The 18,597-nt window shown below is 40.3% G+C and overlaps 1 protein-coding gene across 2 annotated transcripts; it reads right to left on the reverse strand.

Moving 5' to 3' along the window:
• Positions 1-24: 24 nt before the first annotated feature.
• Positions 25-18,334, reverse strand: LOC136678837 (regulator of nonsense transcripts 1). 2 transcript variants are annotated; one of them, XM_066656993.1, is made up of 24 exons: positions 17,990-18,334; positions 15,547-15,683; positions 13,837-13,926; positions 13,547-13,714; positions 13,095-13,275; positions 12,568-12,729; positions 12,317-12,401; positions 11,919-12,017; positions 10,044-10,152; positions 9,634-9,793; positions 9,296-9,414; positions 8,540-8,704; positions 8,200-8,314; positions 7,723-7,866; positions 7,386-7,599; positions 7,179-7,296; positions 6,738-6,894; positions 6,332-6,474; positions 6,062-6,236; positions 5,652-5,733; positions 5,263-5,424; positions 4,690-4,913; positions 4,245-4,367; positions 25-2,968 (listed from the first exon to the last, which is right to left on the reverse strand). In XM_066656993.1, the coding sequence occupies exons 1-23, from the start codon at positions 18,158-18,160 to the stop codon at positions 4,248-4,250; spliced, it is 3,300 nt and encodes a 1,099-aa protein (XP_066513090.1). In that variant the 5' UTR covers positions 18,161-18,334; the 3' UTR covers positions 25-2,968; positions 4,245-4,247. The 2 variants fall into 2 exon arrangements, with proteins under 2 accessions (XP_066513090.1, XP_066513089.1); XM_066656992.1 differs by having other exon boundaries at positions 12,314-12,401.
• Between the last annotated feature and the right edge of the window lie 263 nt (positions 18,335-18,597).

The following is an 18,597-nucleotide window of genomic DNA, read 5'->3' on the forward strand; positions in this document are numbered from 1 at the left end:
GTCTTTGTGTAAAATTAAGCAACATTTATTTTTTGTAGCATTGCAAGAATTACACATTTTCAGGGGGACAAAACCCTTCCATCAAACAAAATCTTGTCTCTCTTGAGTTATAACCTCTAATTAATTGTCACTGGTAATTTGCCTTTCGGGTGAGTGCTAGGACCCTCAGTGTTTGTCCTTTCAGTCTGAATTTCTCGGAACATCAGCCAGTCACCTCACAGCTACAAGATGCATCACATCCAGGTGAACAAATAGTCTCCTTCACCCAAATAAATTAACAACCACTATTGTCGATGGGGTTCTCATCTTGTAAATATATAAATATAATATTTATATTTTAGCTGTATTCCATGTCATATGAAGAAATTTCATTGAATTACTGACATGTTCACAAAATTTTTCAGAGCCAAAAGAACACAAATAAAGGAATCCAGACTAATTCAATCCTACGAAAGGAAATGGTTTCTTTAAAAGAATGTGAGAAAGGCATATTTAGGACATTCAGTTTCCCGGATATTCAATATCCTGATCTTTCGGATTTACAGTCTACATTGAGGGTAGATAGCAAGTTTCCCCATTTGTACTAACTATCAATAAGACAAAAGCACTAGGCACACAAGCTGTGAAAAACTTAGATGCTAAAACCTTTTTTTTTTTTGCAAATAGTGAAACTGGTTATTTATTCTCAGGCAAAGAAAACTGGAAAAGTTTAAAATGAACAATGAAGTAAAGTTTTCCTGTTCAGGGGTTTTGAAGTAAAGTAAATGAAAACATGTTACTAAGCATGGAATGACCATTCCTGGTTTCTGTAGGATGACAAGGTGACCATTGAGGGTTGTTGCAGTCGAACTGCAGCAAAGATTTAATTGAGTAGAACTTTATAAAAGAAAGAAAAACAAAAAGAAAATTTCTCGTGGACTGTGAGGAATTCTAACAGGTGAGAGGAGCCTATGCCATACACCTCACATTCAGAAAGACTGTACAGAATGAAATAAGCGCACTGTGCTAACAAATCAAAGACTGGGCGGGGAAGAGGAAATAAAGAGGAACTTCAAGAAACAGAACAATAATGATAAAACTACTACTAATCACGAAACAAAAGAGGGACAGTTAATAAGGAGGTATACACAACACCTCCGTAGCAGTACACTACTGTCTATGCACACTGGCATCCAAATTTAAGCAAGAGACAAGAGTGCAGCAGCCTCTTTTCAGTCTGCTTGTGGGAAACACACACAAACAGAGAGAATCTCACCTGTCTGCTCGTTCAACGTCTCCTTTAACAAACCGCAAACGCTGCATTTCTGGGCTTCATTTCCCACTTTCTCTCAGCCATCACGGGCCAATTCACAAACGTGGCTCTACACAAGCAGTTCAATCCAATGGCAAGATATTAACATCTGTTAATCTATATCTCATGAAGCAGGAAGGGTGATTAAGGAGGGGAGGAAATTAAAATGATCATTTTAAGCAATTTCGCCTGTGGAGGAAGCATACCGCCTTTTGGCACAGTCCTGAAGCCCTAACAGAACACGATGAGGACCAGCTGCCATAACTTCATTTGCATACTACAGCAAAGTTCTGTATCTCCTTAGCTTCAGATCCCTCTCTAAATGTTTCTCAAACTCTTTTACCTCCCTGACTTCGGTTTACTGCACTCCAGCGAGGGGTGTCTGGGCGAGAGGTGAATCCTTGGCGGCTTTCACTCAGGCTTTATGCATATTTTTTTGGCTCGTATTCTGGTGGACCTGTGACTGCAAGTTTGCTATGTGATCCCATTATGGAGAAATCAACAAGCTGCTCAGTCGCCACGTCTAAACCCGGCAGGTTAACAAACGCTGTTCAACTGCATGACTTCAACAAATAAACACTTAAAATGAAGGGGGGAAGAAAAGAAAGCTTCAGATCTTGTAGCCCTTCCATTTCTACTCTCCATATACAAACCTTTAGTCTTTGTTTATTAAAAGAAAAAAAAAAATAAATCCCAAAGCCATTTGTTAGAGACCCCCTTCCATTTGAGAACCACCTAGAGCAGAGCCTCGCAGCAGAGAGCATGTGGCATCTCTCACAGGTTCTGGATTTCTGAACCACTACTCCACAGATTTCAGGCAGAAAACTTTCCTCAAAGTTAAGTTGAATCTTGCTCAGTGACTACTAGCACCATTTTCAGAGATGAGACCACCACCACACACAAAAAGGGGGGGAGGGGGAAAAAAAAAGTTAAACACAAAGCCATATTTTAATAAAAAAAAAAACAAACAAAAAAAAAAAAACACCACAATTCCTTTCTCCGCTGAATATTTCCCCATTCTCTTAAAGATGTCCGGTGGCAGTACTTGAACGTCAGATCTCAACTTTGAAGGGAAAATTTTCCCAGGATCAGCTGCTTATAAAGCGTTTTTTTTTTTGTAAATCATTTTTATTATTTTTTTTTTTAAAGGCGTCACCCCCTTCTTTCAGCTTTTGGAGACGACAGAGCAAGCTTGGTATTTTTTGCAGGTAGTTTTATAAGAGAACTTCGTCTTCTCTCCGTCACGGGTGGCAGAGCGAGGTCTGCGGCGGCCGGCTGCAGCCTGGCAGCGCGCGAGAGAAGGCAGGGGAGGGACCCCTGCTCCCCAGGAGGCGCCTCGACTTTGCGGAGTTGCAGATCGAAGATCTCGTTTGTTATCCCTCCCACATCGTCTCCTCCTACGCTGCGTCTCCTCCTCTCTCCTCCTTCCCCAGCCTTAGCGAGTGGCGAGGTGATTTACCTCATCCACTCACTCTCGTTCTCTCTTCCTGTCCTGCTTTTCTCCCTCTTTTTTCACTCATGTGATTGGTTTGATTCTCTCCTGTTGCTCTCACACCATGGTGCTTCAGTTGTAACAGTGGAAAACGGGCATCCATGTTTGTTCTTTTTTTATATTTACCCAGATTTAAAATGCTGACGAACTAAGCTCAGCACAGGCCTAGCTCCCGTTCCAACAACCTGAAGACACAATAAGAGTTTCATCAGCAACTTCACCTTGACATACACGGTGAGCATGTGATTAATATAACAATCATTATCAAATTCATGACTTCAAAAAGAAAAGGCTTCAACAAGCCCCGTTAACAGCATGGGCCAGAAACATTCCAGTCCACTTACACTACACAGTATACAGTGATATCATAAATAGGTATTAAGTTCCCTCCAAACCAGGCGTGTCAAACAAAAGTTTCTCAGACTTTGCATTATACAAATCCCAGTTCCAAAGAAGTCCAGATGCAATACAAAGTGTAAAAGCAAGCAGAATGCAATGATATGCCAATTACTGGGTTTAAAGTGAGAATCTCAGAGAGGCTGAGTCTTTCAAGAGTAAAGATGTCAGAATCTGGAGAAATCTATATATGCAAGGAACAAGGCCCAAAACCAATACTGGCTGGCCATGATCTTCATGCCCTCAGCTGCAGCGAATTAAACATTGACAACAGACACGATTCTGTAGCGGAAATCACTACATGGGCTCAGAAAGCCCCCCCAAAATCACTGTTGGTAAACAAAGTTCACTTTCGCATTCACAAACGTGAAATAAAACTCTATTATGCAAAGAATAAGCCAAATATAAACAGGATGCAGATTCGCCATCTCTGGACCGAACAAGTAAAAATTTTAATTCCTTTTAAGAATCATGGCTGCAGCCTCCTGGCTAAAGAGGGGAGAGACCTTCTGGCTTGTTAAAAGCTCAGTGATTGTGACAGGGGTGCATCAGTGCACATGGCATGGGCAACTTCAACAGCTGTAAAGGCACCGTTAATGCTGAACAATATTTACAGATTATGGAGCAACATGCTGCCATTAAGACTTGTCATTTTCAGGGAAGGCCTTGCTTATTTTAGCAAAACAAAACAACGCCAATCCACAAATGTGCATGGATTACAACAGCACTGTCCTCCAAAAGTTACACAGTGCAGCGTTGAGCCCGGAGAAATAATGACAAAGGCTCTATTCTCCCTATTACAGCTCAGTGGAGCAATGACGCTGTAATTTTAAGGTAAAAATACTTAATGGGTGTTCCTGTAAATATAGCTATTAAATACTTTGCACATCATTGCATCCTGCTTTTATTTACATTTCGCACAGCTTCCCAAAGTAAAGTGTTCAGTTACATCAAATTAGTTTGAAATTCGTAATCTAAAATCAGGCTTTATATTATTCATTCATCTTATCTCCTCTATGAGATTATTAATCCATTAAATTGGTAGATTATTTTGCACTCTCTTACACTCTAGTACTGAGAGAGTCCAGTAACTCCTCCATGTTGGTATGCCCGTTCACCCTGGTAAGTAGAATCCTGGGACAGTGCCACATCCATCTGCGACTTGAACTCATCACCCAGGTAACTGTCCTGTTAAGCAAAGAAGAAGCAAGAGACCATGAGACAAAAATCATTATTCTCAGAATAGTCCTGTATGGAAAAATATAGCATGTTTGTCAATACAAACTCATGCCCATCTACACGGTCTGATGTAAAAATGTGTCCCCTCAGTCAAGTTTTGTTGATGGTTTGCAAGTCAAAACAAGTTAAAATTCTCTAAATATAACTCACTTCTGCACATGTTAATAGACAATGAATAGTTCTTCATCTTAACATGTTGGGGAAAAAACATACTGGTGTACACTGTACACACACATTCTCCTGGAAAACGTACTAGAATTATTTTGCATACCTGGGAGAGTTCAGGCTGGGACAGGCCTGGTTGGCTCATCTGAGAGGGCTGGCTCATGGTGATATACCCCTGGGTTAGAGGACCCTGGGAGAAGGGCTGAGACACCAGATCCTGGCTGGCCTGGCTGCTAGTCATGTTGGTCTGTCCACTGCCATGGTTCCCCACTCCGCGGTTCCTCTGACGGCCTCCACGTCCGCCAGTCTTTCCCTTTGGAGTTCCACGACCTAAACAGAAAAAAGTAGTAGTAATTTTTGAAAAATTCACATCAGCAATAAAATTACAGTGACTCAAAATAATTTATTATTTAGTAAAAGACAGCTGCATCTCGATTTCTATAGTATTAACATGCTAAATGTTTCAATTTTAAAAAGGCTATTAAATTATTATTAAAGAACAATACCTGGAGAAAGATTCACTGCCTTATTTTGAGACCTAGAAACCTTTTTGCACTTGTGGATATTCTGCCCTTTGGTTTTAGATGTGAAGTTCCTCATAGAATAGCCATGTAACTCACTCATACATGGGGAAAAAATGTAAATAGTTTGCTTGTTTGTGTTGTGTTTACTGTCTTACCAGCAGCAGGGCCATTAACCTGGCCCAGGTAGCCTGGTGGGGGCATGGGGGGCATGACGAGGTTGAACGGAATGGGGATGTTCATGGAAGCCATGGGGTTTGGCCCAGCACCAATCATCCCAATCTGGTCATGAGTCTGGAAGTACATGTTTGATGGGCGTCCTATAAAGACAAAAAGTAAATAAATTGAGAAAAAAAAAAAAAAAAAACACACTTGTTTAAACTCCAACATAAACTTGTTTATTTTGCATTAGAGCGAGATAAGGGCCAAACAAAAGACCAAAATGAGAACAGAATGATTGGGATTGTGAGAGGGTATTAATGCACTATTAGCATCAAAAGGGTTCAATGCTGGAATGAAAATGTGAAATGAACATGAACTTCCTTACCGGTGTTGCTGCGATCGTACACTGAGCCAGGTATCATAGCTTCTCTGGCGTCGTACATGGCAGTGCTCATGAACCGTGCTCCCTGAATTACATGAAAAACACAGATGCAGATAAGACGACTTCTAAGGGCAACACACTTCCACATTCTGGGTTTGTAAGAAGAGCAACCTACTAAGGGTTATAAGGTTTACATATATTAAGGTGGAAAATGATTTTGCCCTGTGCAAGTCGCTCGATTGCACCCGACGTATTGAATGAAGTGGTGTGTAAATCTATAACAGCTGAAAATAAACATTCCCTGAGCAAAATTCAACTAGTGTGTTTCCAGAGTGAAAACGAATCAATTCACACAAGGCACAAAAGTTGCTGAACTGCTTGGTGCGGATGCAAATCTGTAAATTGATACTCACAGGGTTGATGGTGTTGACAAGCTTGCGAGGTTTGCTGAACTGCATCAGACTCTCTCTCAGGTTGTTGAGGGGTCCTTCCACAAGAACTTTCTGTTCCTTGTAGTAGTTCAGAAGATGGTTCCAGAGTGGCTGCTTGGACAGAGCTTTAGGATTCCCCACAATAATCACACCATACCTAATAGCACAGAAACATACAGGCAAATGTTATTTAAAACTAAAAATATTTGAAAACAATGGGTCAGTTATTAGTGTCATTGGGTAAAGTGTTACCTGGCCCTTGTGAGGGCTACGTTAAGCCTACGTGGGTCATTAAGGAAGCCAATGCCCTGATGCTCGTTGGCCCTGACGCAGGAGAGGATGATGAAGTCCTTCTCTCTACCTTGAAAAGCATCCACGCTGGCAATCTCAACCTCCTACAGAAACATAAAACAAATGGGACCAGTCAGTAATAATTGTACAAATATGCTGCTGCTTGCCAGGAATCAAGGTAAAAGCATAATGCTTTCTGACATCTACCATTACAAACAATACCTGATTAATTCTGAAGAATTGTTTTTAAATGGCAGGATGGGGGATTATTTTGACAAAATAAGATTACGAAGTATCACATAGATACTCCTGTTGTAAACTATGAAGGAGTTCAATAAGTAAGTCCTCATGCAAGGTCTGCATGTACCTGATAAAGCTTGGTGTGCAGTGAGCCACTGAACTGCATGTACTGCACCAGATAGGAACGCTGACCCTCGTATGGTGTGATGATGCCAATTTGGTCAGGTTTGGCTCCAGCCTTCAGCAAGCGAGTGGTGATCTTTTCCACATTTGCAGCCTCAGTCCTGCACAGAACAACCCACACAAACTCATATCTTGTTACAAGTTCTCAGAAGGCATGTGCATCTTGTATGGTGTTTGATATATTACGTATAATAGTAGTTCTATTTTCTCCAGACATTAGATAGATTAGAATAGATATTAAATAGACAGGGCACATGTGCATTTTCATCCTCAACCGAAATTTCAACTACTGTTCAGAAATAGTCCTAAAAAATATGTTGTCAGCACCACCTCTCCAGTTAGGCATTGCTTTTCTTTTTAAGAGCAAATAAGGCTAATGGTGTACCTGTTGAGGTAGGAGGTGCCTGAACTGGCAATTTCCTCTTGGCCCTGGGTCACATAAAAGAACATGGGCTTATCTGGCTGAGGCCACTGGAAATCAAAGCCTTTCTTGATGCGATCAGCTGGTGGAAAGGGAAGACAGTATAAAATTACAGACATTCAACAGATGCGAGAAGCATCAAAACATTAACCACCTAAAAAGCGCACATACCGGCAGTGACTCCGTTCTGTAGGGATCCCTCATAGAAAATATTGGAGGGGAAGGCGCTGAGAGCAGGGTGCATACGGTACTGCACTTGAAGACGAATGGGCCGGATGCCCAGCACAACAAGCCTCTCAAAAAGAGACTGTGACAGGCCTGCTTTAGCTGCCTTCTTACACATCACCACTGGGCCCAACTGGCAGTGGTCTCCCACCAGGATCAGCTGAAGATGAAAATTTGTGAAAATAAAATAAGTGGAAGTTTCTTTAAATTGAACACAATTTAAAAAGGTTTCGCCAAGCCAGGGTTACTCAGCATTACATGAATGGACACCTTGGGGTAGTACCTGCTTAGCCCCCAGCACTACAGGCACCATGCATTCTGGCTCAGTGGCCTGGGTGCTCTCATCTATCAGGATGGAGCGGAACTGCATCTTAGCCAGGCGAGGATCACCTGCACCAACACATGTGCAGCAGATAACATCTGCATTCTGCAAAACAGAAAGAAAGAGCAACAGTCAAGAGAAATAAAAGGTGGCCCTGTTTCTATTGTGCCTTGTCTGAGAATACAAGAACACAATGCTTACAAGGACAAACACCTCGCCAACTACCACCTGACTCATTTTCTGTTTAGTAGAATATTGGTTTATCTCAAATAAATTCACTTGTTATGAAACGACAAGAAAAGTATCATTAAAATACATAGATTACATTGTTTCTGTGCTGCATTCTTTACATTGTCAGTGCTAAATTTCATTCTTGTCTCAGACCACTGGCATGTGTTACTTAGAGAAGAATGAGTCCATACGAGGAATGAAAAGTACCATGAGCAACTCTCTTTCAGCCGCACGTTTCAGGGCTCTGTAGCGTTTCTCATCAGAGGATGACAGCTCTCCAGTCTCGTCCTTCAGCTGCTGCAGCTTCTGCAGTTCTGGCATACTGCATAGACAAACTACTTTATTAGGTCTGCGACTATACTCTCCTTACAACAGAAGCAGGGCTATACAAACACTTTTGTTGGTAGCATTTGCGTTTCTAATTGATCTATCAACAACAAATATGTCCTTGTTAATGTCTGTTTTGCACCTTTTTCAGAAACAGAGTTCCAAGAGACTGACATTTTATCTCAGTTATCATAAAGAGGTTAGCTTTATTCGTTTTTACCTGTCCATGTTCCTAATCTGGTTGTGCAAGGCAAGGAAGGAGACTGGAGAATCAATAGCCTCCCTACTTTTAGCACACAGACGCACTACCTTCAACCCAGTCTGGTGGATCTTCTCAGTCAGCTGATCCACAGCGATGTTACTGGGAGCACATACCAGCACTGGCCTGCCACAAGAAAAAAAAGAAAAAAAAAAAGTATATAACAAAAAACTATTTGTCAAAATAATTATTGTTTTGTGTTTTGCTAACATCTGTTAGCCATATGTAGTAAGATAGCTTAGCAAGCAGACTACAACAGCTTCAGACACAAGATAATGGGATCAAGTTTGTCTGAAAACCAGAAAGCAAAGTAGTGATCACAATTTATATAATCAAGAATATTTATAAATATTTGCCATCTTAAAAAGTTTGATATATTTCTGAATTTTTTTACATTTATATATACAGAGACAAACAGCCATTTTATAATTCTTTTTTGGTAAATAGAAATAAACCACTGGTTAGCATTTTAAATGTACAGCCCGTCTTAAATAACACAAACAGGTGGTAGTTTCACTTTCTATTTTAAGAGCACCAATTCACTTTACCGTGTACTCTTGGTTAATCATGCATTTACTGAATGATGAGTGAAGTGCATCATTGAACTTGCAGCTTGTAAGTCCAGAAAACTTAACAGGAGTCTAAAAATTAATGTATAACAATCACCTTTATATGTACACTTAAGTACAGTCTCCTGCCATTGGCTATTTGACTTACCCATTGCCCTGTCTGGCCAGGTGGTAAACAATGGTCGCAGAGGTGACAGTTTTGCCAGTTCCTGGAGGACCCTGAATCAGACTGAGAGGACGCTGCAGCACAGTCTTCACAGCATACACCTAAACAAAACAAACATTATTGTTTCACTATCAGGGACAGAAAGGTCTAATTGGATTAAGGATAAATGATATACAGAACTCCTCTATATGTAGCACATCTGTTTTCACGTAGAGCTAGACAATGTAGTAAAAGGTCAGTTGTTCTTAAATTGCCTTTCATTCGAACACTGAAAGTAAATGAAGGTATATTGAGTATATAAGGTATATACTGGTGGCTACCTGCGAGTGGTTGAGGTCAGGCAGGCCTTGGGCAGTGAAGCGCTTGGGAAGCTGGCACTTAATAATCACATCCTCCACTTCATGGCCAAGCAGCTTGTGGTAGATGTAGCCAGACACGGAGGTCTCATCCACTGCAAATGTTTTCAAGGCGCTCTGCATGCTATAACACAAAGTAAACATTTGCTTGGGAAAGGACCACTGATGACCAATGATGCTACCAAAAAAATGTGATAAATATTTTATATTTATAAAAGGCACATTCATTTGACGAATTAAACAGAATATAAAAAGCTGTGGAAAAATCTTGATAAGACACCAGAACACAGAACAGTTTAAAATAATAATAATAATAATAATATAAATCCAAATATATTTTACCCTAAATCATCATCATCATATTTCCTACTAACCGGTCAAAGGAAGTTGATTTCCAGACAAAATCCACCTGGAAGTTGTGGGGCACCTCCACAGGAGCTCCTGCACTGCTCCTCAGTTCAATGGCAATCTCATCTCCATAGTCTGAGAACAGCTGTTTAAGGAAACTTAGAAACACATTTGCCAATTAAAGGCAATTGTTTCTGACATTCAGCCTATAATGAGTACGGTTGTTTTATTTTTCTCCCCCTTTGCCTCACTCCAATTATTTTTCCTTTAGTTATTTTGGGAGTATAGAGTTCAGCACTAATAAGGACCTCTTTGGAAGCACAAATAACTCACTAACCCAGGGGTATTCAAAATTATTCTTAAGAAAACACACTTCATTTGATTGTTTGATCGTGATCTCGAATCTCACCTGTGACCCACAGCAATTCCTTTACACTGTACATGCAGGGCATGCCCCACAGTTTGGATTAGAGCTGGGTGATACGGCCAAAAATGTTATCACGATACGTTTTTCTGTATTGATCAATCTCCAAATTCAATTACAATATTAACATTTTGTCACATGGTGACAAAAGGACATCCTTCTAAACATGTAGACTGAATACACCAAATGTTCATTATACAATATGCACATTACTCAAATTCACAAGCAAAGATTTCACTGGAACATTTTCTTACCACAAAAAAGTAATGATATCTATGTCTTGTGTCATGAAAACATTCTTAGGGCATTACCACCTCAGGTGTTTAAAGAAGCAGAAAGAGTAAAAAGATAAGTTAAGAAGAGTGTAAAATAATAGATTCATAAATAAACACTCCCAAGTGCTGAACTATAAACATATTGCATTTAACTCATTTGAAAGCTTAGATCAGTGCTTGTAACAGTTGGAAAGCATTGTCTTTAACCACTTATCCAGTTCAGAGTCACGGTGGGTCCAGAGCCTATCCAGAATCACTGAGTGCAAAGCTGAAAAAGTTCCACCCTTGGGAGTGTTTATTTAAGAGAAGCAGCCTGATCTATGGCATTGAAACCAATAAAAAATTTGCAAGTGGAGAAAATAATTTTGTGTAAAACGCCAGGCAATGAACAGTGCTCTCGTAACGGGAAAACATTTCCCAGGAGGAAAATATACCGAGTGAAGAAAAACAGTGGGTTCTCTCTGCACACGACAGAAAGTTTCTGCGCTTGTATGTATATTAAATAAATAAATATAATATATATAAAGGCGGCACAGTGGCGCAGCAGGTAGTTCGATTCCCACTCTGGGTTACTGTCTGTGAGGAGTTGGTGTGTTCTCCCTGTGTCCGCATGGGTTTCCTCCCACAGTCCAAAAACACACGTTGCAGGTGGATTGGCGACTCAAAGGTGTCCGTGAGTGTGTGAGTGAATGTGTGAGAGTGTGTGTTGCCCTGTGAAGGACTGGCGCCCCCTCCAGGGTATATTCCTGCCTTGCGCCCACTGATTCCATGTAGGCTCTGGACCCACTGCGACCCTGAACTGGAAAAGCGCTTACAGATAATGGATGGATGGATATTAGTCCTGGAGATGAAATGGTGAGAATGAAATTGGATAAGCGGTTACAGATAATGAATGAATGAATGAATATATATAAATAAATTTACACCTATAATTCTCACGTTCATGCAGTTGCCTGTTCATTTACTGTAATAGCATGAGTATACGCGTCTGATTGTGTGCAGCTGGCTGTGTTACCTGGGAATAGAAATGAAGGTTTATTGAGCTCTATTACCCAAAGCTTATCATCGTTATCTGGCAAATATTAATCATGAAACATATCTATATCTTTTTATCGCCCAGTACTAGTTTGAATACTTCTGCATGAGCCATGTTCTGTTGCAAATTCAGTGGCTTTCTCTGATGGAATACACAGAAAGGATACTGTCTGGGACCTTGATAACATGTCCAATTCCCTTCCACAAAGGCGCCATGTCTCCCTTGTATCGCAGGCAGATTTCATCCCCTTGCATCAGTCGCATATCTGTACATATACAGTACATTTAATTAGAAAAGAATTTTAACTTAGATTATGTTTTCTATTTTATAGTTACCACAAAAATGATCTTATATCCATCACATACACAGTGACAACAAATATTTACAAAAACCCATTCATACAAACACTAACAGGTGTGCTGTCTCGCACGCGCACACAAAAACACACACGAGTGGACGCATCCGTGCATACATCGATGAAGGATGCATGGGGCACGGAGTTGGGGATGGGATGGATATGAACCACTGGTAGACACAGAGGATGAAGAAAGTAAATATTACCACCTGAATCCGTCTTGGGAAGTGTGAAATAAGCAATCCTCTTTTTATTCAGTCCCAAGTCCCACCTGACAGTTATATTGTCTTGGGTCTAAAAAGAAAAAAAAAAAAAAGACGACATGAAATTAACACGTTACTCACTCTGATTAATTAACTGTTAACCATTCTCTCCTCAAAAACGTATACTACAACAGTTTTATAAGCAAATTAACGATTAATGTGGTAAGATTATCTAGCGTAGGCAGTTATTTGTAAACCTGGGACTCTTTGAGCTTCTTGTCATAATCTGCCTCCAGTTTTACGAGTGGACCAAATATGTTCTGGTACTGGTAGGCGTCCTCGTAGCGCAGCAGCACATGCTGAGGCTCCTCATCCACACCAGGTTTCTCCAAATCCTCAAGAGTTGCTGTAGGGTTTTCCTGTAAGTCAGACAAAATGTAACCACTTAAAAAGGAAGTAATGATTATTAATATATCAAAGCCTTGAATTATGAATTAATAAATTTGAATGAAATCACTACTAAGAACCTAGCTGCGCCACAAAGACTTCAATGAGATGTTCTTCCTAATCAATCATGAAATTCTTATCTCCAGTTCAAATCGATCACTCAAATACACCACATACATCAGCAGATGCTAATGATATTTCTCAAAAACACATCAGTGACATACAGAGGAGATCTTCACCCCAAATCTCTGGGCATAATTTCTGGAAACTTAGTTTGATTAGAAACACTTTAAATACACGCTCCTCCCCAACAGCTGTGGATGGAAGCCTCCTGTACCTTCCAGAGTTCCTCTAGTTTGTTGATCTGCTGAGCAGTGATCTGGCGTGCCCTCAGTTGCTCCTGTTCAGATGGGATCTTCACCAGCCAGGACAGAAAGCAGCGGTCCTGGATCAGGGGCTGCCACTGGGAACTGTCCCAGTTAATGTCCTTCAGGCTGCTCTGACTAGCACAAGGCTGCCTAAACAAATAAATAACCACCTATGAAACTCGTCATCACTTTGGGTCAAAATCGATTTATTTTAAAAACGAGACGTTTAAAGGTGAACAGCCGTTGATCCGTCCTCTACCTCTTCTTTACACTGAGCAAAACATAACACTGTTATAAGAGACCTTATTTCCATCAGTGTTAAAGCTGAAAGGTTATAAGCTATAAATCAAATGACCTTACTGCAATAACTTAAAACTGTTTAATTAATTAAAAAAAAAAAAAAGGATGCCAATAATCTTACCTGCAGAGCAGCACCACAACCGAATCAGCCTTGGCAGGGATGAAGCCCAGGAGGAAGACATTGCGACAGCCACAGTTGTAACACTCCAACACAGTCTCCCCAAGAGGCCCATCTTTATGCAGGGTCACTTCCTTACATTTGGCCCTCACCAAGTGATTGACAATATGGCTGTTATAAAAGAATGGACGTAGATGAATCGAACAGAAATAAATAAGATATGGAATACTATACAGCCGTGAAATCTGATAACATTTATGTATAACAGTGACTCAAATAACTTATCAGCTTACCTGCCAGAGGTGTTGCCGCGACCATTGCAGAACCATTTCTTGCTGGTGTTGCAATACACTACACAAGCAGGATCATGGATACCACAATAACTGTGAGGAGAATAGAAAGTCTAATGAACCCATGAGTCAATGTATACCATAAGAGAGGAGAGTCAGAAATAATTAACTTTAAATAATAAACCAGTAGGGAAGTGTGTATCGATTTTAATAAATAAAAAAACGCAGGAGTAAAAATCCAAAATATATATTCAGAAAAATAAATAAATAAAAAATTGTGAACACTTTCACAAATCTAGCCTCCCTTTGCTGCAGCAACAGACTCTGCTCTTTCAGAAATCTTTAAACCAGATGGGGGAACTTGCTGGAACAATTAAACTGCATTTAGTCATAAAAGAATTATTCACAAAGTCCCTCCAGCACTATTACTTCACAGCCTAATGCTGGGGGTTTTAACACCTTCCAGCAGACACTTGGCATTAGGCATGGCGACTCATGTGGCTGCTTCCAGGGTTTTCTACAGAGATTAACTAAAAGCCAGGTTTGCACACCTCAACACCTGTCAGTACCTGAATCCACTAATTTAGAAGCAGCGTGTACAAACTTTTGGACAGAGTTTGTTTTGGTGGTGAAGGTTTAACCCTAAGATCTCTCATCCTAGACGTAACGTCTTTCAGTGACAATTAACAATTCAGGACCATCCAAGCCAGTTCAAATGTAAACAAAAGTTCTTATTTCTCTGTCGCATAACTCCAGTGTTAGAGAGCGTGTTAGCACTACTCTACAGGTGTTCGTAAAATTATGACAACCTCTTACTGCTCACAGGTCCACTCTATCCCATAATAAATCTATACACAGCTGGACGGTGTTTATAATGCATTCTTACAATCTCTAGGGCAATATTTAAAGCCAACTGTTCACTCACTTTTATAATTAAGTTCTCACAATTATCAATACCTTTTGTAATATATTTGCTCTGAAGTGTCAGAAAAAGAAAAATGCAGAGTGATCATAAAAAAAATTCCTTGATTGATTTGAGTTGGGCACAACCTAGACTTATGTAATGTCAGGTCTGCCAAAGAACCAATCAGAGACAGAAATAAATATACGTTGCCACAATAGACATAGGGTTAGTTTTGACCTGATAATGCTACTTACTCGTCACAATGAACAATGCCTGTGAGGAGGCAGGCAGCAGCTTGTACTTTTTGTAGCATTTAATTTCTAGTGTACAGCATTACCAAATAAATATACATTAGCTATCCTCACTGTCTCTAAATAAATAAATAAATAAATAAATAACCAAACCAACAAACGTGTACCTCCGTTCTGTTGATATTTAGTTTTCTACAATATTTGAACAACAGAATAGAATGCTTCAAAATAAATTAGAACAACATCTTTTAACAATAACGTTCACTGAAGGTTAATTAAGTTTTCACCTCCTTCTGTAAAGTTCCTATTTTATAAAAACATTTTTACTTATAACAATATAACATTTGTAAATGCTTATCCCGTGGTATATCCAAGATTTAAATATTTATATACTAACAAAATAGGGAACAGTGTCTTTAAATCAAAAGAGTGGAGACGAACTAAAGCTTAGTGTAAAATTACAAGTTCAAACATAACTCATTTAGATTTACAACAAAAGCCTTCTTACAGTAAATCTATGAGAAGGGGAAGCTGTTATATAGTTATAGTGCTGTCTACCTGCAGGCATGCACAGGCAGATCCTTGGTGTAATAAGTGTCCTCTTCATCTTCTTCAAAATTCAGCTCAGCCAAGAGTTGACTGGCTTTACCCACAGCATCCTCCCCGTTCTGCAGGACCCCATCTGGTCCGTTCACCTTCAAAGAGAAGGGAATGTTAAACCAAGGCTCCAAAAAATGCACAAATACGTGGATATTTTAAAGATATAGCTCAGTGTGACTGGTTCAGTGCGCTACTCAGCTTGAGCAGTGGTTGTTTTGTTAACTTTCACCAAAGTGACTGATAAATAAACACATTCAAAAGGCACAAGGCTTAAAGCAGAAAAGGAAGCAGGCGGTTGTCAGTAACATCGGTGAGAATAATGGAACTACAGCTGTGTTTCTGTCTGATATTGTGCTTGGCGAGGCTAAGTGCGTTAGCTACGCCATTTACCTTGGCTCAATCTTAATCTTTCACATGGATCCCTGTCCCCTACTCCCTACATAAGTGCACTGCGTAGTAGGTCGTGAAACTGACTTCTACACACACGTCAACTTTCTTTTCCAGGAAACAACCTTAATTTGTTTTTTGTAAATAATATATTAAAATAATAATAATAATATCCCTACAATTTATATACATGAACTCAATTTGTGTAACTGGACATTTAAAATGTACACAACTCCAGCGTGTTCAATTCAGCCAACATTAGAAATAAAGAAGATTCAGCAGATTTTCACTTTGAAAGTCAACATATCATGACAAGGGCTGCCCATACATCTGCAAAGAAATTATACAAATATTTAACGTATATATTTGAAAATATATATGAAAACCACATGGGAACAGATATGTATTTGCAGAAATGTTATAAAAGCAGTAGAACAGATGAAATGCCGATATTGTAGCACTGTGGACAGAAGTATGTAGAAACAGTATCAGCAATAGAAATTATTTTAACGTTGAACTGCTGAACTAACGTAACTGCCGATACCAATATAATCAATATCTGTGCATCCAGGTTAGCCATAACATTACAACCACCTCCTGATGTCTACGCTCACTGTAAATTCCCTGCAGCTCCACTGATCATACATGAGCACTTTGTAGTTATACTGTAACAGAGTGTAATCCATCTGTTGCTCTGCATCCCTTGTTTATCCCATCACCCTGTTCGTCTATGGTAGGATTTGGGTGATGGATCATTCTCAGCACTACAGAGAAACTGACACAACCATGGTGTGTTAGTGTGATCTGTACTGGTCGGACTGGATCAGACACAACAGTGCTGCTGGAGTTTTTATACACCCCCGTGTCACTGCTGGACTGAGAATAGTCTAGCAACCAAAAACATCCAGCCAACAGCCTCCTGTGTCCAATGAAGGTCTTGAGAACGACCAACACAAACCGTGCAGCAACAGATGAGCTACTTTGGCTTTGACTATAACATCTACAAGCTGTGTGCGACTGTCAGGGTGGACAGGGGGTGGACAATGTGTTGAAAAGCTCCAGCAGGACTGCTGTGTCTGATCTATTTATACCAGCACAACACCACAACATCAGTCTCACTACAGCTGAGAATGTCCCACCATCCAAATCATACCAGCTCTGTAGTGGTCCTGACCATTGAAGGACTGGCTGAAAGGATGCAAACAAAGTATACAGAGCAGCAGGTGGCTTACTGGCTGTCATTATAGAAGTACAATATTATCCTGAGAGATAATACAGACAGTAAATGTAAAAACAAGAAGGGGATCATAATGTTATGGCTGATTTGGTGTATACATAGACATACAATGGAGAAAATGGTGTAAAAAAATAAACATGATTTATGTTGTTATACAGTGAACTACATCCAATAATATTTAATTAAATATGAAGTTACCGAAACTGGAGAATGCCATGAAAATTAATACAACCTTATCAAAATAATTGATATCACGATGACGATCAAAATAACCCCACTCTCCCACACAGCGCACTCCGAGGTGAGGTGGGAGCGATTTGTGATCGAGCCACTGGCACCGCTTGGCTTAGCTATTAGCCTGTAGCTTCGCTGCTTAGCTAAAACCGCTGTATTTTAACACACAGTAAAATAAACAAGATAAGCCAGCGTTGGAGAAGCTCACGTTGCCTGATTAATCGTCATCTTCCAAATATATTTGCTTATATAAACGAATACAAAAATAGTTTACTGATGCCTGTTTCTGAGGTTGCGTTTTATTTTTGATCAAGACCCAAGTTACCCTGGTTAGCTTGTTGCTACCTGTGAAGCTGAAGTTGGAATTTTCAGTTCCACCTTAAACAAGGCAGCGGTTCCGTTCTAGCGCCCACGACTGCTGTGCTATTTAAGGTGGAAAGCAACATTCTAAGACGCCAACTTTAACGTTAGCTTCAGCATGCTACGGGTTAAAATGGGGAGCGAATTATGTGTCTATAGAATGCAGAAATGCATGAGAATGACCTGGTTATCGAGCTGGCTCTGGGTCTGGCCCTGGGTTTGGGTTTGGCTCGGCAGAGTGAAGTCCGTGAACTCGAACTCCGAGCCCTGAGTGTCGGCTCCCAGCAGCTCCGCTTCCTCCGTGTCTAGAAAGGTGAGCGTCTGCGAGCTCGGCCCGTACGCCTCTACACTCATCTTCTTTTCTGTTTATAATCCCCAACGGCCCACGGCTGCCCTCCGGATCAGTCTCTTAACGACAAACGCCGTGAAAATGCTCCGAAAAATCACAGAATCCGTAACCGTTCGCGGATCTTGTTTTCGTATAAAACTCGGTCGCAAGCGACGGTTCTCAAATGAAAGCACATTCGCTTCAACTCCCACTCGAATCGGTGACGTGCGCACCAAGCAGCACAGGAGTCGCACACGTGGAGCGCAGATCGGGAGTGACGTCCGCACAAACCTGCACACGTTTTTTTGAAAGAAGTTGATGGGTGATACAATTAGTTTCTTCGACCGAATATAAATCCACAGGAGAGAACAGGGAAAAATCTCTTAGAATCAATTTCTATTTACTAAAAAATACGGGTTACCGTTAAACACTCCTCCGGGGTAAAATAAAGTGTTTAACCTTC

This window comes from Hoplias malabaricus, chromosome Y (assembly GCF_029633855.1).
Source record: "Hoplias malabaricus isolate fHopMal1 chromosome Y, fHopMal1.hap1, whole genome shotgun sequence".
NCBI lineage: Eukaryota > Metazoa > Chordata > Actinopteri > Characiformes > Erythrinidae > Hoplias > Hoplias malabaricus.